The 22,410-nt window shown below is 44.5% G+C and overlaps 1 protein-coding gene across 4 annotated transcripts in view; it reads left to right on the top strand.

Moving 5' to 3' along the window:
• Nucleotides 1–22,410, top strand: part of MYLK4 (myosin light chain kinase family member 4) — an 84,313-nt gene that overhangs the window by 57,837 nt on the left and 4,066 nt on the right. For 2 of the 4 annotated variants that reach the window (XM_060278024.2, XM_060278022.2), the window contains 7 exons: nucleotides 8,014–8,065; nucleotides 9,365–9,803; nucleotides 12,497–12,768; nucleotides 13,661–13,766; nucleotides 14,510–14,609; nucleotides 15,299–15,408; nucleotides 17,629–17,770. In XM_060278024.2, the coding sequence (XP_060134007.2) occupies nucleotides 8,014–8,065; nucleotides 9,365–9,803; nucleotides 12,497–12,768; nucleotides 13,661–13,766; nucleotides 14,510–14,609; nucleotides 15,299–15,408; nucleotides 17,629–17,770 (1,221 nt within the window). The remainder of the gene's footprint in view (nucleotides 1–8,013; nucleotides 8,066–9,364; nucleotides 9,804–12,496; nucleotides 12,769–13,660; nucleotides 13,767–14,509; nucleotides 14,610–15,298; nucleotides 15,409–17,628; nucleotides 17,771–22,410) is intronic. The other 2 variants (XM_088675123.1, XM_060278023.2) reach the window with 1 other exon arrangement.

The raw sequence follows: 22,410 nt of genomic DNA on the forward strand, positions 1-22,410 counted from the left end.
AGAGCTGAAGGGCACCGTTGGCATTTGATGGCATACACAATGTTAGAAGATGAGCAATTAAATAGTCCTGAGATGGTATGTTGGATGTTGTTGGGGCCAGTAATGATGTTGTCCGGGTGTATGTGGCAGCAAAGTTGGCATCTGGGTTTATTGCAGGCTCTGGTACCAGTGTCCATGTTAAGTCTGGTGGTTGTATTATTGTGGGTGAGGAGTTGTTTAAGATTGGGTGGCTGTCTGTAGGCAATGAAAGGTCTTCCTCCCAGAGCTTGGGAAAGGGAGCTGTCATTGTCCAGGAGAGGCTGTAGATCTCTGATGATGCGTTGTACTGTTTTAACTTGGGAGCTGTATGTGATGACTAGTGGTGTTCTGTTATTTTCTTTTTTGGGTCTGTCTTGCAGCAGGTTCTCCCTAGGTATCAGTCTGGCTCTGTTGATCTGTTGTTTAACTTCATCAGGTGGATATTTTAGTTCTAAAAAGGTTTGCTGTAGATCTCTTAGGTGAGATTCTCTGTCTGTAGAGTTGGAACAGATACGGTTGTAACGTAGGGCTTGGCTGTATACGATGGATTGTTTGGTATGTTTGGGATGGTAGCTAGAAGCATGTAGATATGTTTGTCGGTCAGTTGGTTTTCTGTATAAGGTGGTGTCTATACGTCCATCCTGTATTTTTATAGTAGTGTCCAAAAAATGTATTTCTTGCATAGATTGGTTCATTGTTAGGTTGATGGTGGGGTGAAAGTCATTGAATGTCTGGTGGAAGGTTTCCAGGGTCTGTTGTCCATGTGTCCAGATAATAAAGATATCGTCAATGTATCATAGGTACAAGAGAGGTTTGAGTGGGTAGGAGTCTAGGAAACGATGTTCTAAGTCTGCCATGAAGATGTTGGCATACTGTGGGGCCATGCGGGTGCCCATGGCTGTGCCGCTGATCTGGAGGAACAGGTCATCACCAAATTTGAAGTGGTTGTGGGTAAGGACAAAGTGGCAGAGTTTGGTAGCAAAGTCCGCTGTGGTTTTATCAGAAATGGTGTTCCTTATGGCTTGTAAACCATCATTGTGTGGGATGTTGGTGTATAGAGATTCCACATCCATAGTGGCTAGTATAGTATTGTTAGGAAGATTGTTCAAAGATTGTATTTTCCTCAGAAAATCTGTGGTGTCACGTACGTAGCTGGGAGCACTGATAGCATATGGTTTCAGAACAGAGTCCATATAGCCGGAAACACCCACTGTAATGGTGCCAATACCTGAGATGATGGGGCGTCCTGGATTTGTTAAACATGCATATTAAGTAAAAACCAGGCTATAATTCAGATTTTCTTGAACAAACATTGAAATGAACTCGCTGTAATTCATTACAGCTGGGTTTGTCTGTTTCTTTCACTGCGACTGCCTGTCATGTTAGGCCCAGTATTTACTGTTGTTCTGAGTGCAATTGTCAATTAGAATATCATCATTCGCTCCACAGGGAGGGAAAACAGTGGCTTTTCTATAGAACTACTAAAAAGCTCCGAGGCTTTTTCCAAACTGGATTGCACTTAAGAGACATGTATCATAGAGGCACTCTTTTTTATTTTTTTTATTGCTAACCATATAGTCAGTGGACTGTATTGAGGTCTCTTCTTGCTTAGGCTTTGCTGGTTTATTTGTTTAAAAATTACAAATAGGTTTCAAATGTTGGGGTGTGTGCCCCCCCCGTTTTCTGATACATCCCTCGTGTTTGGGGAGGGTGTGTTTGCTGTTTTGCCAATGGGTGCAACAGTATTACCAGGCTGAACTTTGGAAATAAAGGAAATAGTTAACGTCCATCTTCCTCAGCTCTATGATTTGGCTGGAAGCAGTTTCCCAGAACTGAAAAGAGTGTTCAAGTTATATCAAGTCTTCAGGTGGTGTCAGGGTGCTGTCAGCAGCTCCCGGCTGGTTGCCCTGGAAGTTATAAAGACAAGGAAAAGTTTCTTACAGTCCCTTTCTATTTCAAACTTTACAGAGAGAGGCTATAGAACCCAGCCTCTTGGATAATGGTGTTGTCCTAAGTGAATCTCCACCCACTTCTCTGCCACTTTCTCATTCGTCATCATCCTCTACGGATGCCACTAAGAGCTTTCTGTCTTCAAGCTCTTTGCTCTCCTACTTTTAAGGATGGCCGGGTTCTCGGAGATGGAAGGTCTGGAGTGCTTTTTAATGACAACGTGTTCGGCAGGTGTTGTTCTGACTGTCTCATGATTTCCCAACTTTCCCCCTCATCTGCCTCTCAGCTGCTTCCTCCCTCAAACCCCTGTTGTAAATCTATAACAGTGGTACCTCGGTTTAAGTACACAATTGGTTCCAGAAGTCTGTACTTAACCTGAAGCAAACTTTCCCATTGAAAGTAATGGAAAGTGGATTAATCCATTCCAGACGGTCCGCGGAGTACTTAAACTGAAGCCTATTTAACCTGAAGCGAACTTTCCCATTGAAAGTAATGGAAAGTGGATTAATCCGTTCCAGATGGGTCCGTGGAGTACTCAACCTAAAGCGTACTTAACCCGAGGTATGAGTGTAATTGGTTCTGGAAGTCCGTACTTAACCTGAAGTGTACTTAACCTGAAGCGAACTTTCCCACTGAAAGTAATGGAAAGTGGATTAATCTATTCCAGACAGGTCCGCGGAGTACTTAAACTGAAAGTACTCAAACCGAAGCGTACTTAAACCGAGGTATGACTGTACTGTCTTCCTTTTTCTCCTCCCTGGAAGGTCAGGATGGGGAGACGGTCTCCACCATTCCTCCTCCGCCCAATCCCTGACAGGTGGCCTCTTGCTCAGAAATTGCTCACTAAGGGTTGATTGACCCATACGTGCATAATTCATAACTTGATAGGTTCAGCACTCAATGACTCCTTTAACCAGTGCAGTAACTGTTTGCACTAAAATGTGTTGTCTTTACAAAGTGAATATGTGAACGTAAGTGAATTCTGGTATATCAGATTCTGGCATCCTGCTTCCTACAGTGGTAACTCTGGGAAAGCCAGAAATAAGACATGGAGAAGTTCCACCTCCCTAGCAATTGAGAGTTATCCTGCCTTTGAACGTGCAGGTTTTATATAGCTACTATATAGCCATGACATGAGTAATGAAAGTGATCAACACACATTTGTAAAATGGCCCTTAGTAGTGTTTTTAATGTGATTTTAATTGCACCTTGCATTGTATTAGCAGTAAACATTCTGGCATGGTTGTTAGAATGGTGCCTTCCGGTGATAAATAGAGGTATTCTGACTCAAATCATCATATCCATCCTTTGATGGTTACTGCAGAATTGAAGCCATTGCAGATGATACACCACAGACAGAGTTTTCTTATTATCAGAAGGTACTTCAAACACAAAGGGCCAGATTCAACTAAATATTTGTGCAGGCACAATATTGACTCCAAGAGAAGAGGGGAAATCGTTCCACCTGGCAAGCAGAAATCCATGAGCTGTTGGAAGTGTTACACCCAGAGGTTTCCAAATGCCTCACTTCACATGTTGACATATGAGTCACCAAATTTAAAGTCATCAGCAGAGTTGGAATCAAGTGAGGTGGATCTGTGGTACCCAACCTTTTGTGCCATGGTCGTCACCCTGGAAGTTCTGTTGATCCTGAACACACACGACAAGGTGAAAAGACTGGTTCTCTGATGAACGCAGAGTCATGATGCAGTATATGTGGTGTGTCTTCCTTTTGTGATGCCTTGTGCTGCTCTTTGTCCTGCTTTGTGCTAGGGTGCTGCAGGGGAACAGCAGCTAAAGGAATTTCATAACATAAACGAGGGTTTTAAGAACCCATATGGTACACACGTAGGAGGCTGTCGGGAAATTTGAAACAGAGAAGTTTTATAAACCCCTTAGAAACTCCACAAAGGTTATGTAGATCCCTGACAAGTTTATCTGGTACCCTTTGATTTTGGATCCCATCAGTATGAACATCGGAACAAATGTCACAAGAAATATAGGGAGGAACCTGAATGAGGAATGTTGGCTTTCAGCAGCCCCAGGGCATTTACTCAGGTGATGTCTCATGCCCTGATGCTAAAAAAAGTCTCTATGTTGAGGCATCGGTATAGTTGCACGTGGGTTGCTGTCAGGGAAAACATGTCTACTCTGTATTGGTGCTTATATATCAAGATTCATGACGTTAGTTTGGCTGGGAATGGCATACTGAAGTACTTGTTATCATCACTCAGATCAAGTAACTGAACCGCAACTATTAATGGGACTGACACAGAAGTGGGATATCTGATCCTAATAAATCTCCAAGAGATTTTTTTATTTTTTTCCCAGAAGCTCCCGATATAAACACTCATGTACAGGCAATGTAGTATTTGCAGATGCAAATTTCTATATATTATGACCTGTTAAGTGCAATTGAACCGAAGCCATGGAGCAGTTCAGTTTTGGCACCCGATTTTACCTGATGGGATGATAAAGGCTGGGAGGTGGAGGCAACTTCATGAAACGTTCATTATAGTGCTTCTGGCAGTGGGAAGAAAATCAAAGGGTTTTATTAGGTGAATAAAAAAAAAAGAAAAAAGCAAGTTGAGTATCAGAAACATTGCCAGGTTCATCCTGGTGGTGTATAAAGAAGGAATTCAGTGCAGTCAGGTGTTCATAAAAACTCCAAGTTAATTTTGGAATGAATTTCAAATTGCTACTAAAAGCACGGTATTTATGCCTAATGACGCCTTCGTGTCTAATTCCTGCCTTTTTCAGCACACATTTCTTTCAAACAATCTCATCCAAGTACCAGGTCAGACTAAGGCATTCTGGATAGGAAACAGTGTCAACAGAGTTAACTTGGCTGCTCAGAGAAACACATTGCCCCAGCAAGAATTTTAGGCAAATATTATGTTCTGGAAGGAGCAGCCAGAGACCTTATAGAAAGGAGATACTGTTGAGCCTGGTACAACAGCCGTTCGCCTTGAAAGCAACCTGTTCCACGGTGCTGCCAAATAAAGTGCAACCTGGCTGATTGAGGGAAGGTGGTAATTGAAAGCAAATATTTTGCAGGGTTAGAGCAAGGAGCCAAACAGCAGCTGAGTTGGGGAACCTGTGTCTTTGGACTGAACCATGGAAGTGAATGTACCAATGTAAAAATAATCCCTGCACACAGTAAACAAAATGCCAGGAAATAGATTTCTAGCCTACTCTTTTTCCCTGACATGCTATTTTTCTATGTATAATGTTCATCAATTTAAAAATAATCCCTGCACATGGAAAACAAAATGACAGGAATTAGGTTTCTAGCCCATTCTTTCCCCTGACATGCTATTTTCCTATGCATAAGGATGTGGGTTTTGTTCTGTTGGGGGTTGATTCTGCCATGCGAGCCCCCATCTGAAGTCTGAAGTGGTATTCTCAGACATAGATTTGCAGTTGGGAAGAGATAGGCCTAAATTTCATGCTCAAACCCCAAGGATAAAAAAGGTGTGTGATTGCAGATTATCTTTCATAACCCTGTTGTAATATCATCTTATTCGAAACACCTCCATGCCTAGGAGCCATAAACCAAGCTACCTCAAGGGACTTCAGGGAAACCAAAGGGAAGTTTTCCGGTTGATTGATAAAGGGTAGCCTTGTCAAAACAAATCCCCCTGTATCTGGTGGCAGTAATATCTTGAGCAGGTGAAAAGGTGCGCAGACAGAGCGGTACACTCATTTCCCCCGGTGGCACAGGACCCAGGGTGTCTGAAAGGTATCTGTCACAGATACAGCCCATAATCATTTAATATTTGGCAGCCATAACAGTTGGTAGTATATTTTGGGGGTCGGGTGTGTGGAAAGGCAACAGGGGATATTTTACTTGGCAACATTTGGTTAACATTTCTGAAAAGGGAATGCAGATCACAGTGGACTTGGGACTGATCCTGAGAGGCAGTTCTTATTTTCTGACATTCTGTTTTTTTCTGTGAACAGTATATTAGTAAAAGCTTCCTCTAGATGTCACTGTAGCATTGTAGACTGCGGAGAAGTTGTACCAGGCAGGGTGTATCACATACTCAGAACTCCCGTGAATATGCCAACATAATTTTGTGGTGGCAAATCATACCGGTTTGTTTCAGCACCGTTGTTTTCTAATGCACCTCAGTGATCAGCACATAACAGATTAAAATCAGATAGCAAGGCTATGCTTGGCAAACTGAAGAAAGCTAATGAGAATCTCTGAACTTCTTTCCCAATGGTTATTTATTTCAGTGATATATATCTCACTTGATTGTAAAATAAACCCTCAGAGTGGCTTAGCTAAGGGGTTGTAATATGCAGAATGTTCATGGTAGGGACAGGGAAGAATTTTAGTTAAGTTCACACTCAAAGGCAAATTTTCAAATTCACACTTTCCGAAGAAATATGAGAATGGAAACACATCCATCCTTCGAAATTCGCATTTATCTGAATTTTGCGGTGCAGTTCTCCAACCAGATAACGTTTACAACAATGCATGTATTAGGTTAAAGTGTGCGTAAATATGACTACATTAACGAAAGTAACATAAGATGCATTACATTAGGAAAAATTGTTTGCAAAAATGTGTGTATTAATTAGTCAAAGCCGCATAAAAATGCTGAAGAATTTTAAAGAAGATTTTTAAAATTTGGAAATTTGGAGAAATTAATATTAGGAAAATGAGAAGCAGAGAAGCAAAATTGACATGTCCTTCCTTCCCTAGTTCATGGATATTCTAACTGTTGAGGAGCAAGGGGCAGCTATAGATGTGGGGACTGTGAAGACATGGAGCAGAAGAGGCAGAGAATCAAAACTACAAGAAAGACGAATAAGGATGGAATAATAATAATAATAATAATAATAATAATAATAATAATATTTCTACCCTATCCATCTGGCTGGGTTTCCCCAGCCACTCTGGGCGGCTTTCAACAGAACATTAAAAACAGAATAAAACTTCAAATGTTAAAAACTTCCCTAAACAGGGCTGCCTTCAGATGTCTTCTAAAAGTCAGATAGTTGTTTATTTCTTTGACATCTGTTGGAAGGGCGTTCCACAGGGCGGGCGCCACTACTGAGAAGGCCCTCTCCCTGGTTCCCTGTAACTTCATTTCTCGCAGTGAAGGAACCACCCTACATTGTTTTGAAACAATAAGCTATCTAGTATTGACTCTCTGAGCAGTGAAGACCTTTAACAATGGTGTTTTGTGCCAATAGCCTACTTCAAAGTTTGCACAGAATTCAGTCCAACTCCATTTATAACTGTTGGTCATAACTGAATACTAAAAAGTATGAGTTTAAAATATAAAGTGGGAGTGGGGGTTCATTGGCCAGTTTGCTAATAAAAATAAGCAGATAACTGCCCCCAAAACAGCTTCTTCTTCTTATTCCTATTAGTATTATTATTCAGTAAATTTATCTCTGATTTGTGTGTATGCGTGTGTACAGTTAGAGCAGGCACCCCCAAACTTCGGCTCTCCATATGTTTTGGACTACAATTCCCATCTTCCCCGACTACTGGTCCTGCTAGCTAGGGATCATGGGAGTTGTAGGCTAAAACATCTGGAGGGCCGCAATTTGAGGGTGCCTGAGTTAGAGCAAAAATGGCCACATTACATATCACATGATTGCCCAATTTGGAAAGAAGGCAGCAAATACCAGAGGCTTTCCCATAGCAGACATTCCTTTGAGAATTTCAGACAAAAATCTTTGTCTGGGCAAAATCTATGGTAAGAACCTTGACCACACTTAAACCACAAATACAAAGATGACAGCTCATGGGAGCTTTTGCATACCTTCCCACCAAATAAGCCATGTCATTGTTTGGAAATGCGGGACTACGACTGCCTTCCCTAAAGGCATACCGGTCTGTTCAAATAGGCATCTTCCAGTTGCAGGTAGTAGCCATGGGAAGTAATTACAGATGTCGCCAGAGTTGGATTTGATTAGAAGTTGTGGGAAATATGTGGCTTACAGAAGAGAACGTGCAGTTTTGCAAAGGAAGTGTATTGTGAGTTAAGGGTCTAATGTGTTTGCTTGTTCCTTTCCCCCTAGGAAAGAAAGGGAACAAAATTGATAAAGAAGAAGAAACCACCAGACTCCTCAGGTTAGTTTTTTGTCCTCCAAACCTAATGACAATACCTTTCTATGCCTAGCCTTGTGCCCTAGAGAAGAGGGACTAGACTTGTCAAAGGGCTTTAGCACTGCAGGGAATTCTGAGGTGAAATTTCTCAACCTTGGCCTCTTGCCCATGGGACCTGTGCCAAGTCTACACCTCTAGACTAGCTCGTTTTATTCTTATAAGCCTAAACTTATTCCTGTAAATACAGTGGTTACAAACGCTTCGGGTTACAAACTCCGCTAACCCGGAAGTAGTACCTCGGGTTGCAAACTTTGCCTCAGGATGAGAACGGAAATTGTGCGCTGGCGGAGCAGCGGCAGCAGGACGCCCCATTAGCGAAAGCGTGCCTCAGGTTAAGAACGGTCTCAGGTTAAGAATGGACCTCCGTAATGAATTAAGTTCGTAACCTGAGGTACCAGTGTATGTCGGCCATGTTACTTACCAATTAGAACATGGGTAGGCAAACTAAGGCCCAGGGGCTGGATCCGGCCCAATCACGTTCTAAATCTGGTCCGCGGACGGTCTGGGAATCAGCATGTTTTTACGTGAGTAGAATTTGTCCTTTTATTTAAAATGCATCTCTCGGTTATTTGTTTGGCATAGGAATACGTTCATCCCCCCCCCCAAAAAAATATATAGTCATTGTCCCTCCCAAGGTCTGAGGGACAGTGGACTGGCACCCTGCTGAAAAAGTTTGCTGACCACTGAATTAGAGATTTCTCAAACAGTATTTTAATATTTCAGACCAAACTGCAAACTATACTTGTAACTATACTGCAAACTATACTTGTTGACTCAACTTGCAGGATTTTTTGAGATGTTGTTTTGTTCTTTTGTTCCAGTACAGTGGTGCCTCACAAGATGAATTTAATTCATTCAGCGAGTAAATTCGCTTTGCGAAAAATTCGTCTTGCAAATCACGTTTTCCCATAGGAATGCATTGAAATTCCTTTTTTTGCCCATAGGAATGCATTAATTAAATTTCAATGCATTCCTATGGGAAACCGCGATTCACAAGACAAATTTTTCGCAAAACGAATTCGTCTTGCGAGTCACCATCAGATCACAAGATACACTCCTCTTGTGAAAAAATCGTCTTGCAGGGCATTCGTCTTGCGAGGTAGCACTGTACATGGAAAATCTTGGGTTACCTTTTGTATCAGGGTAGAATAAAGGGAAGAAAGATGGAGAAACAGATGACTTTTCCCCAAAACAACTGAAATGCTGCCAGCCATACATGTTCTTCTTTCATTCAAATGGCTGCTGTTATCTGTTTGGTTCCAGAGGAATCTGATGGGAGCCCAGAATCGTATTCCCACACAGAAAAGGTCCATAAACTCAACAAGGAGAATACTGAGAAGGCAAGTGCTCTTTTGGTTCAGAGAAGTTCCCTTAAACCTCATACTCATGAGTCAAAGGAGAACGCGGAGGACAGCCATAGCAAAAATTGGAAAGGCTCGCTCCCGAAGACAACAGGGAAAAAACTGGCAGAAGCAAAGGCCGTTTGTAAAAAATCGAGTAGCGACGATACAACGAGTGGTGCTTTGGGAGTTGTAAAAAAGCACCAGAGGTCTGAAGAAAGCCCAGAGAAAGCAGGAAAAGATGTTGAAGGAACAGATACTAGCAGAGATGAAGAAACAGAAGTACCAGAAACTACATCCCCAGGTGAAGATACAGCAGAAGATCTTAGCAGTCCATCAAAAAGCCAGAATCAAGATGTCAGGTAGGTTTTATATGATAATTCCTCAAATATCATGCAGTTACCTATTAAAGATTATTGCATACATGAAGAGTGGGGCTTGGTGTGATTTACGCAAAAGTCACATACAACACTGAATTTGCATTTTAAAAATCTGTCGTACTTGGCAATACAGACGAACATATTGGTTTGGAGATGGCAAAATGACAGAGCGAGCCCCACTAGCAACCAATAATGATTGAAGTGTTACTTTGTTTTATTTATTGTTGGTATAATATACAAACATACCGTAGTACTATTAAAAATAAAAGCATAGGAAAATAACATTTTAAAATGTTGACAATGTGAGTTTTTACAAATGGTAATGATACCGTGTTTCTCATATTATAAGACACGTCTTATATTTATTTTTTCCTCAAAAAAACACACCATGGCTTATTTTCAAGGGATGTCTTATTTTTTTAATTAAGTATGGTAAACCATGCATAAATATTGTACTTTTGCACCAAGCAAAAGCACACTGAGGGGGAGCAATTGCATGCAATTAAAGCTTGCATTAAACATGCACAAAGTGAAAGTTTTCTGAGATCAAAAGCAGCAGAACAGAGCCCAAACAAGCACGATAAAAGCATGCTTTTCACAAACTTTTCCTGCATCACAGAATAGCATTGCATGCATACCGTGCAAGCTCAATGTTTTCAGCCCAACAAGCCTTGAACTTCGCGCACCACGGCTCCTGCCAGCAGGGCCGTCTTAAGCCTTTCTGGCGCCTTGGTTCAAGGATCCCTCCAGCGCCCCACGCCAGCTTGGGACTTCCATTTTCACTCTCAGACCCTGCACCGAGTGCCTGCATCTTCATCTGCTGCAATTGCAGGCAGCAGCTCGTCAGGTGCAGCTCCCCCCTTTTCCCTTTGGTAAACAGCCTTCTCGTAAGGCGCAGCGGGCAAGATCCCACACACACCCAAAAAGGGAGGCAAAACCAGAAAACAGAAACCCTGGCCGGCTGCTCGGGCAGCTGAATGCTCAGCACGGCCGCCTTGCCTTGGCTGGGATCCACCTCAAACCACCTTTTCCGCTCACCCTCAAAATCGCCTTGGTTTCGGGAAGGGAGGGGGGAAACTACGGCCACCAGGGAGACCTTCTAAGCGACCCACTCTGATCAGGGGAAAAGACAGAGATGGGGAAGCGTGCAGGTGAAAGGAAGAGATTGCCCAGCAGGGGAGAAGACACACACACACACACACACACACACACACACAGAGAGAGAGAGAGAGAGAGAGAGAGAGAGAGAGAGAGAGAGAGAGAGAGAGAGAGAGAAGCAGACTTGGTCTGTGGTGTTAAGTCCCTTATTACTGTATGTTGTTGTTGCTGCTACTGCTATCGCTTCCGCCACCGGCCCCAATCCAAGCTGCCTGGGGAATGTCTCTCCCCCACCATCACCACAAAAAACCGTGCGCGCACACCTCCCCACTTTCTTCTTGGGTTGTTGGAAAACAGTCGCGATCTCCCCCCCCCCCGTTTCACTCCCACCACCAGCCTCCCTGCTCCTCTCCAGTGAAAACAGATAACCCCGGCACAACCTTGTGCCTCTTTTCTTTTCTCGCAGCCCCACCACCACTCCTCCTCCTCCTCCTCCTCCTCCTCCTCCTCCTCCTCCTCCTCCTCCTCCTCTATCATCACCTCCATTTCCTTGGGCTCTCTTCTCTTTCTCTCTCCCCCCTCCTCCTCCCATGGCTCCATGTGTCCCCAAGGAGCTCCCGGGTCAAGCTAGCAGGAGGCAGAGAGGGGTGAGGCAGGTGGCCCCCACACTTTTTAGTGCTTGTTGTGCTGCCAGGGCAGGGAACACTCAGCATGGCCAGCAGGGTGGGCGGGCGGAAGCGGGCGCCTTCCCGGGGATGGAGCTCTCCTCCTCTTCTTGCAGAACCAGCAAGACGCCTGCCTAGAGTGGCACCACGCGCCTGCTGCCACTCTAGGCAATAGTCTCGCTGGTTCTGCAAGAAGAGGAGGAGAGGAAGCTTTTGCTGCCTTGCATGGAGCTCCTGGCTGCCGCGCTCAGTTGGACACCAGCCATTACGTGCCCCTTTGGCGCCCTTTTGGTGCAGCTGCCTGCCAGCTGCCGGGGCTTTTCGCGGCTTGAGCTGTGGGTCCAGCCGGGTGTGCTGCAGCTCTTGCCGGCTCCCACTCGGACGGAGCTGCACGTGGCAGCAGCATCCGGTTCTGAGGAGACATCTTCCTTTTCCTCCCACCACAAGCCGGTACGGCTTATTTTCAAGGTATGCCTTATATTTCACTAACCCTTGGAAATCCTGCCATGCCTTATTTTGTAGGGATGCCTTAAAATATGAGAAACACGGTAGTTACTGATTATTCCAATACACAACCTCCCCCTTGAAAATAAATGTTTGAATACTCTTCCCTTGCCTATCTAGTGATGTTTAGTATCTCTTTATCCAAAATATATAGAACTTAGTATGTTCATTCTTTGTGATCTGCTCTGGTCTGGTCTGAAGTTTGCAGAGAGCAATAAAGTATAAAATGGAAGACAACAGCTGCTTTTTGTGCGGTTATTTTACCATATGCATTTTGTTTAGGCATGAAATGCAAACGCTGAAAAGTAACGAGCTCCTTACATTGTTTTGTTTTAACCTATATTTTTGCTTCATTCCAACCCCACTCTCACGATGCCATTAGAATAATCTGTATCCCTCATCCTGTAGGCATAAGGACAGTGAAAAGGCCTCATTCCCTCCAAAAGATGAGCAGAATGGCAGCAGTAAGCGTCGCGTGAATGACTTTGGTCTTACCAAGGAGGAGAGCAAAAAGAGCAGGGTAGATGCAGCAAATGCCAAGGATGGACACAAACCAAAAGGAGCGACTAAGCCAAAAGAGGCAGAGCCTGCCTTGCCTGGGAAAACAAATGGATCTGATTCCACACCCACGAAGAATGAAAATAAGCAAGAAGCTTCAATAGGAGACAATATTACAATTGGTACAACCTGGCTTAAAAAACAACAACATAGATATGCATGGTGATGATGCTAAGCAAAATGAAGTGTACCTTGCATCTTTAATTAACTTCCCAGGAGTTAATAGAGCTGCATGAAACTTCAGGGGTGTTATTTTGTTAATTCACACCAGCTGACAATCCGTTTTGAGAATGAGGAAGTTCAAAAGCTTTCTGTGGAGTCCATTCTGAAGCCCCATGGCGACTTGTTAATTGGGGGTTGTTGTTGCTTTGTACCAACTAACAGGGCTTGAAGCTTTTGCAAAATGCGAGTTTTCTTTTTGTTATTTTGTTTTGTTAAGTTAAGGCACAGTCCTCGGGAAGTTCACAAGATTCTTTTTTACAGGAAAATTTTGCCATGGGGTGAGAAACCCTTGCAATACTACCCTTAGTTAATTCTTTTTAAAAGTGGTGATGTAAGAATCCATGGAAAGCCACTGGAAAGATTTCACATTGTTGTATCTTTATACCTACGAGGGCCTTTTTAATTATTCACAGAGAACTTGATAGCTGCCCAGCTTGCTCAAAGATGGTCCCATGAATTGGATTCCGGATTACTGATAAATCCAGTTCTTAGGAGCCTCTTAAAGCAAACTGAGTAGATTATACCTTCTGGGGCAAATGGAAATGCTTTCATGTGCCTTTATTCACACAAGTACAGAGGTGAGAATTCTGAAATTCAAAATATACTCTGGTGCATGTCCGGAGTGAAGTTCGGTGTTGATTGTAGTCATTAATTAATATTTTGTAAAACAAAGTGCATGTGTACTGAACATTGTAACACTGCTTGCTCTGTGGAAATGGTAGATAATGAGCATAATAGGTCAATTTCTTCATGTCATGTGAGGATTTCACATGCATTTCTTATCATTTGTAGAGTGTATCTCCCCTCCAGCGGCTCCCTTTGATCATCGGATCGTCTCAGCTAAAAGAGCAGGGATCCATAGCTATTATCATGTCCACAAGGGCGAAGTTTTGGGAGGGTAAGTACAACTGAAGGAATTGTTAGCAGAATGAGGAATCTCTTCCAAGCTGTTGAATATCACACTGCAGTGGATGGTTTTGTGATAGATCCGGCAATAGGGGTAACTAGACTAAAACAATATGGACAACCACCCAAAGTGCAACTTTGTGAGGTGTGGAAAATCAATATGAAAGGCAACATATTGATAGTTTTATAATATATTCTTTTTCCATTTTGGCATAATTAGCCACGTTTTCAAGATGTAAGGTTGAAAAGCCTGGGTAATATCCAACAGAGTCATATTCAGAATGGCCCCACTGAAATGAATCCATTGATTTTAGTGGATCTACTCTGAGTATGACTAACATTGAATATCACTCTATATATCAATTGACTCAAAGCTTAGTGGGGGGGGGGGGACAGTGCCAACTTTCAAGGTACTTCGTACCTGATCTCCAATTCTGTCCAACATTCCTTACAGGAATCATTCTCCGGGTAACTCCCACATTATATTCCTCCAGACTTACATTGGCGTGCCTTTCTTAAGTATACTTCCTCTTAATTTGAGGAGGTTTGACAGAGATTGCCAGGGGTCCAGCAGGATTGGTGGGGCAGTACCTCACAATAAGGGACAATTGCTAGACACTGTTCTGCCTCAAATAATGAGATTCTAGCGAGCATAGCAAACTTGAATGCTCGTATCTCAAAGGAAGGGCGATGGGTCTTGGATTCAGCGACATTTCCCTCTTTTCCTTTCTTTAGCGGACGATTTGGCCAGGTGCATAAATGTGAAGAAAAAGCAACGGGTCTCAAATTAGCCGCCAAAATTATAAAAGCAAGAGCTGCCAAGGAAAAGGTAAGGGTAAGTAGAGTGCAGGTTAAACAGTCTACAGCAGAGCCTTGCCCAAGAGGTTTTGTTTTGCAAATTGGTTTGCCACTTCCAAGTGGCAGCTTTTGTTCTACTGATTCCCATATCCCTTGGTTTATTACGCTCCTGTTTGTACAACTTGTGAACACAGCTGGGGAACAGTTATTTCTTCTTCCACTTGCATTGCCTTTTGAATCCCAGCTCATCCGTGTCCACAGCTCATATTGAGATCACCCTGTAAATCCATGGTTATGAATAAGCTGTATTATTTAATTTCTTTAATTTCTTTTATTGCAGTTAATTTTTCTGCCACTGAGCCATTGTCTTGGCCTCTCTTTCCATTACACCAAGTTCAGGAGGAATTTATCTGTCTATTCACAGACACCAGGATTTTCCCACCTCTCACTCTATTACAATATACTTACCATTTCTAGGCATGAGCTACTTTCTCCTGTCCCCCCCCCCCAATTAGCTTAAAGTTATTGCCACTAGACAGTATTTTCAATATATTTTTGCTATTAATTGGGAGATACCCAATCTGATTGTCCTACAAACCTAGGAACATTTTGAATGAAAGGTCAACAGCAGGAAGGAGCCATAGTAGCGAGGTCAAGCAATAAGTTTTCATCCAATTTCTGCCATATTTATCATCGTATTTAGCACCGTTCTTGCATTCTTCACAGGACGAAGTAAAGAATGAGATCAATGTGATGAACCATTTGAACCACGTGAACCTCATTCAGCTGTATGATGCTTTTGAGTCAAAACATGACATTGTTCTCGTCATGGAATAGTATGTCAAATGTTTCTTCTGTTTCCTTTTCTTGGGCTTTCGGTTATGTCCACACATGTGCATATATACACACAGAGTAAATGGCCCTTTTTATTTCTGAGCCTTATTTTTACGTGAGTGGGGGGCAGGTTGTTTTAGCTGTAGTCGCTGTGAGAGGGAAGGGTTCAACTTATCCCCACGCATTCGGCTCCCCATGAATAATCTCTCTCTCTCTCTCTCTCTCTCTCTCTCACACACACACACACACACACACACACACACACACTGCATGCGTAGACAGGGGCGTACCCAGGATCAAAACTAGGGGGGGCAAGGGGCGGGGCCAAGGCACGGGAGGGGAGGGGCCACAAAGTGGGAATGTGGGCGGGGCTACAGAGCCCAGGTGAAATCAAAATAAACCTGAAGCGACGGCGGCGAAGGGGAGAAAACCAGCGGCCGCCTAGAGGAGAAGAGGGAAGTCTGGGGGTGGGCGGGGGGGGGGGGAGAGAAGGGAACCAGGCTTGGATCGGGGCCTCCGCGGAGGTCTGGAGCAAAGCCCCGGCCTCCGTGAAGCTATCCGAGGCTCCGTTGCTGCAGCGGTCTGGCAGGCGCTGAACGACTCCCGACGTTCGGGAGACCTTTGAGCACAGCCGCGCTGTGCGCATGCGCCCTGCACGGCGGCCGCCGGAGTCCACAGCCGCGCTGTGCGCATGCGCCCCGCTTTGCGCATGCGCAAAGGTCTCCCGAACGTCGGGAGCGTCAGCCCTTGCCCCCTCCCACACAGCGCGGCTGTGTGGACTCCGCACGGCTCGGGCGCAAGAGACTGCTGCGGGCGCCGAACTCGCGCTCCGCTGGGCTGTCCTCCGCCTCTGCCCACCAGCCCTGCCGGCAGCGCCACTCTTGCCCGCAGCTGCCCGACCGGCCCTGCCTCTAGAGTAGGGCAGCGGCCCCTCCCTGCCCCGCGGTGGGTACGCCCTTGTGCGTAGATGTGTGTACATAGAGCTTCTCCATAGGAGGGGAATTCAAACTGGCATGGAGGAGTTCTGTGTACATATATCTGCATGTACAATGCACATCAGCGCCAGGGGTAGCGCTAACCACCATGACACCTTTATATGTTGGGTGAAAGCTTCTCCCAATGGCATTGTGTTCTCATGTTTTTGTTGGGGAAGGGTGGGATGCAATGTAAGTCATGGGAAATCCAAATCCCGAAATGCACATTTTGTAATTACTTTTGATTCACATTTTCTTTTCTTTTTTTTTAAAAAAGTGTTTTTATTAAACATTTTCTAGGGTCACCAAACCACATAAAGCATCTCTGCTTTCCGTTCATAGAATCCTTTCCACAGATCAGTCATATTTGAAGTAAGACATATAGATGAGCAAACTAAGGCCCGTGGGCTGGATCATGCCCAATTGCCTTCAGGACTGTCCGTGGAGGTCCCCATAATTCTGTTCATTCGGGCTGCGCCATTTTCTCTCTCTGCGCCATTCCATTTCCCACCCCTCTCCCTCACACACACCACGGCGACACCTCCCTCCTCCTGGCTTCTCCCCATCCTGCCTAGCGGAGGAAGGGGGCTGGGCTGAGCGCCATTTTAAGCAGCCCCTCTCCAGAGCCACCCCTTTTGCACCGCTCATCTTCCCTCTGCCACCGCCACCTTGGTGCTCCTGAGGGCCAGAGAGAGGAGCGGACAAGCTCGCTCTGCCTACCCATGAGAAGCAGCAGCAGTGGTGGTGGTGGCGGCAGCCCCAGGGAAGATAAGCACAGTGGCTGGGGGTGGGGGGTGGGGGGTGGGGAGTAGGACTACTTCCCCCCCCTCACCCCTTATTCCAGCTCCCCACCAGTGTCTCTTCCCTGGTCCGCCACAAGGTCTGAGGGACAGTGGACTGGCCCGCGGCTAAAAAAAATTGCCGTCCCCTGTTATAGACAGTATAAGGTTGGGGAGAAGAGACTTGGGGAGAGGGAGAGAGAGAAGCGGTTAGTAAACATTCATTCTTTTACATACATAGCGTATGTTCAAGGTTTTTGTGTCAGCGTCACGTGGGTAGGTTCTCTTTCTATTCATTTATTAGTTTTCATTGGTGGTAATAGAGTTTGGGGGGTCCAGGGCGTGATTGGTTGCCTTCAGTTGGCTGCAGTGAGTTTCTTGAAATAAAAGTGTGTGTGTGTGTGTTGCACACACCCTTGATTATGGGGACCTCCAGTAACATGAATTTTGAATTCTCTCTCTTTTTCAGTGTGGAGGGAGGAGAACTGTTTGATCGAATTATTGACGAGAACAGCAACTTGTCAGAGATAGATACCATCTTGTTCATAAAGCAGATCTGTGAAGGGGTTCAATACATGCACCAGATGTATATCCTCCATTTAGACCTGAAGGTACAGTGCATTTCTTACACTACCCATGAGATTAAAGGCGGCAATTTTCCCTCCCTCGCTTGGCTAAAAGCTGTTGGATTTCAATGTTATACCTGCAGTTGATTCTCTCGGACTTATTTTTGTGGTCGCTTAACTAATGACTGCGCTATATTCTACCGTCCTCAAACATTCGCTTTTGTCCCTAAGAAGTCTGACCAACACCTCTGCTCTGCTGAATTTGATACCTGGGTTTAGGTTCTAACGTTTCAATATAGTGGTACCTCGGGTTAAGTACTTAATTGGTTCCAGAAGTCCGTACTTAACCTGAAGCGTACTTAACCTGAAGTGAACTTTCCCATTGAAAGTAATGGAAAGTGGATTAATCCGTTCCAGATGGGTACTCAACCTGAAGCGTACTTAACCCGAGGTATGACTGTACCGATAAGTAAATTGATATCTGGTTGACGTCCAGGAACTTCGTGAGTGTAACTCAGCGACAAGGACCAGATGTTACACGCAGATTTGTGTAGCAAAATCTGGTGTTCACCTTTGATATGCAAAAGTAGATTTGGAAGGAGGGTGAATAAGTAGGAGTCTTGCGCATATTTGGAACCCTGGAAGAAAAAGGAGCTCTGGGCACTGTGGATAGCCTGTCACCAGCTCTGACAGCATAACAACCAGGCCATAGCAACCAGGATCTCTGCTCTGGACCATACTCTCCTTCCCTGGTCCCATCTCCACCATATGGAACACCCTCCCATCAGATGTCAAGGAAATAAACAACTATCGGAATTTTAGAAGACATCTGAAGGCAGCTCTCTTTAGGGTAGTTTTTAATGTCTGATTTTTATTGTATTTTTAATATTTTGTTGGAAGCCGCCCAGAGTGGCTGGGGAAACAGCCAGATGAGCAGGGTATTAATAATAATAATAATAATAATAATAATAATAATAATAATAATAATAATATTGTACCACTGTAAACAGTCATGGCGTCCCCCAAAGGATCCTGGGAAGAAGAAGAAGAGTTTGGATTTGATATCCCACTTTAAAGGTAAAGGTAAAGGGGCCCCTGACCATCAGGTCCAGTCGTGTCCGACTCTGGGTTTGCGGCGCTCATCTGGCTCTATAGGCCGAGGGAGCCGGCGTTTGTCCGCAGACAGCTTCCGGGCCATGTGGCCAGCATGACAAAGCTGCTTCTGGTGAACCAGAACAGCGCACGGATACACCGTTTACCTTCCCGTCGGAGCGGTCCCTACCGCCAACCTTCTGATCAGCAAGCCCTAGACTCTGTGGTTTAACCCACAGCGCCACCTGGGTCCCTTCTTTATCACTACCCTGTTGTTGTTTAGTCGTTTAGTCGTGTCTGACTCTTCGTGACCCCATGGACCATAGCACGCCAGGCACTCCTGTCTTCCACTGCCTCCCGCAGTTTGGTCAAACTCATGTTCGTAGCTTCGAGAACACTGTCCAACCATCTTGTCCTCTGTCGTCCCCTTCTCCTTGTGCCCTCCATCTTTCCCAACATCAAGGTCTTTTCCAAGGATTCTTCTCTTCTCATGAGGTGGCCAAAGTCTGTCCTTCCAGTGAGCACTCAGGGCTGATTTCCTTAAGAATGGATAGGTTTGATCTTCTTGCAGTCCATGGGACTCTCAAGAGTCTCCTCCAGCACCATAATTCAAAAGCATCAATTCTTCGGCGATCAGCCTTCTTTATGGTCCAGCTCTCACTTCCATACATCACTACTGGGAAAACCATAGCTTTAACTATACGGACCTTTGTAGGCATCTTTTTAAGATGCTGTCTAGGTTTGTCATTGCTTTTCTCCCAAGAAGCAGGCGTCTTTTAATTTCGTGACTGCTGTCACCATCTGCAGTGATCAAGGAGCCCAAGAAAGTAAAATCTCTCACTGCCTCCATTTCTTCCCCTTCTATTTGCCAGGAGGTGATGAGACCAGTGGCCATGATCTTGGTTTTTTTGATGTTGAGCTTCAGACCATATTTTGCGCTCTCCTCTTTCACCCTCATTAAAAGGTTCTTTAATTCCTCCTCCCTTTCTGCCATCAAGGTTGTGTCATCTGCATATCTGAGGTTGTTGATATTTCTTCCGGCAATCTTAATTCCGGCTTGGGATTCATCTAGTCCAGCCTTTTGCATGATGAATTCTGCATATAAGTTAAATAAGCAGGGAGACAATATACAACCTTGTCGTACTCCTTTCCCAATTTTGAACCAATCAGTTGTTCCATATCCAGTTCTAACTGTAGCTTCTTGTCCCACATAGAGATTTCTCAGGAGACAGATGAGGTGATCAGGCACTCCCATTTCTTTAAGAACTTGCCATAGTTTGCTGTGGTCGACACAGTCAAAGGTTTTTGCATAGTCAATGAAGCAGAAGTAGATGTTTTTCTGGAACTCTCTAGCTTTCTCCATAATCACTACCCTAAGGAGTCTCAAAGCGGCTAACATTCTCCTTCCCCCTCCTCCCCCACAACAAACACTCTGTGAGGTGAGTGAGGCTGCGAGACTTCAAAGAAGTGTGACTAGCCCAAGGTCACCCAGCAGTTGCATGTGGAGGAGCGGGGACGTGAACCCGTTTACCAGATTACGAGTCCACCGCTCTTAACCACTACACCACACTGGGAACTGTACTTTGTTAAGAGTGCTGAGAGCTGTTAGGGGACCCCTATTGGCCTCACAGAGACACAGTTCCTAGAGTTCCCAGAGAAGAGGCATCAAATATTAACCACTCTGGAGATGGTAGAGCACTCTGGAGCTGAGCAGAAATGGAATCTCCTAGCAACTCTCAGCACCCTCAATAAACTACAGCCCTCCAGGTTTCTTTGAGGGAAGCCGCGACTGTTAAAGTGGTAAGAGTTAAAGTGCTTTAAATGAATATTGTAGATATGGCCTGCCATATTATTATACTTGAAGCAGGACTGCAGTGCAAGATGAGTCCTTGCTGAAGGGATGCAGGTCACCCCTGGGTTCAAGTTAGGCACAGTGGCCTGGCATGAACTTTGAGGCCTTCACTTGGTAGTGGTCTCCATGTTGGAGAATGGGTCCAGCAAATGCTCAACAAATGATCTTGAACTTGTTTTTTCTCCAGGAATAGCCGCATTGGTTTTGTTATATTCATATGTGTGAACTGTTCTGACTTAACCCAAAGCAATCCTTCTTCCCTTGAGATATCCGCTGAGTGAACCTGAAGAATTTGATCACTTTAGGTGGCAATTAATGTGTGTGATATTATATCAGGTTTTTAACGCTGAAACATTAGAACTGGCAGGAACCACCTTGTTCACCTCTGGCCAAGAGGAGAATTCGATTATTGGTCCTGCCAGGCTTTTGTCTGCAGAAACCATCACATCTGAACCAAAAAGGGCTAGGTCACCTTTTTGTGCTTTTAACATTTAGTTTGGCTTGACAAAGTGTTTGCTTCAGTTCAGACGTCATCCTATCCATTTATGTTCCTTTACATGGATTTAAGACTATATCCATGCATAATTTTATAAACTAGTGTCATGTATCTTTTACTTGCCTTCTCTATACTAAAAAGTCCCAAATGCTGCAACCGTTCCTCATAAGGCAGTCGCTCCATCCCTTGGATCATTTCAGTTCCCCTTTTCCAACTCTACAATATCCTTTTTGAAGTGAGGCGACTAGAATTGCACAGAGTATTCAAAATGTAGTTGCACTATAGATTTGTATGACCGTATTATGATAGCGACAATTTGCCTTTTAGGGGGCTCCTGCACACTGGGTCAACATCTCTATGATTTATCCTCTTTTGAGCAAGTGTAAATTTGTGAGACAAGTGTGGATTCAAATATATAATCAGCAATAATGGAGCCAGTGGTGGGTGCCTGAAGACTCAAATTGCACATCTGACATAGCGATCCTTTAAGCAAACTCACGCGATTTCAGCTGAGGTTGTGAAGAGGAATGGTGGGGGCCGTCCCCCCCTTCTCCTGAACCTTGCCGAGAACAGGAGGACAGTATAGATTTAGAACATTGGTTTGCAGAAGGGCATAGTTCAGAGGCTGCAGAGGGGAGAAGCTGGGAAATATTGGAAGAGGAGCAGCAGGAAGAAGCACCAATGGAGAGACAGCTGACAGACTCAGTGTCTTTGGAAAGCATTCCTGACCCCGCCCCCTCTCCCAGGACCAGGCATGCATTGAGGGTAGTAGAACAGAAAGCTCAGGAGCAGAAAGCTATGATTGGCCAACACAGGAATGATGTAGGATAAGAGAGACGGAGGGGGGGTGGACTTTACTCGGAGCTTCGCCATTATCTTAGATAGACTCCATTCCTTCGTCTCTCTCTGTGCGTAGTGAATAAACTGCTTGGTAATAACGGTTTTTTGGGTTTATCTGCTTCTTGGCTGCCCCCGTGGGAGGGATCGGACTCACCATATCTATCTATCTATCTATCTATCTATCTATCTATCTATCTATCTATCTATTTCTATCATCTATCTATCTATCATCTATCGGATTCAAGCAATTTGTCTTCTGACAACCCATATGCATTTAACCTTTAAGTCTTCCCTCTTAGTCAATATCTGGTGTTAATATTATTTATCACAGAAAAAAAAACATAATAACAGTGTCGTCGTCGCCCCCCCCCCCCATTTAAAAGGCCCACATTTAATATATTAGAT

This window comes from Zootoca vivipara, chromosome 8 (genome assembly GCF_965207765.1).
Source record: "Zootoca vivipara chromosome 8, rZooViv2.hap1.1, whole genome shotgun sequence".
Taxonomy (NCBI): Eukaryota; Metazoa; Chordata; class Lepidosauria; order Squamata; family Lacertidae; genus Zootoca; species Zootoca vivipara.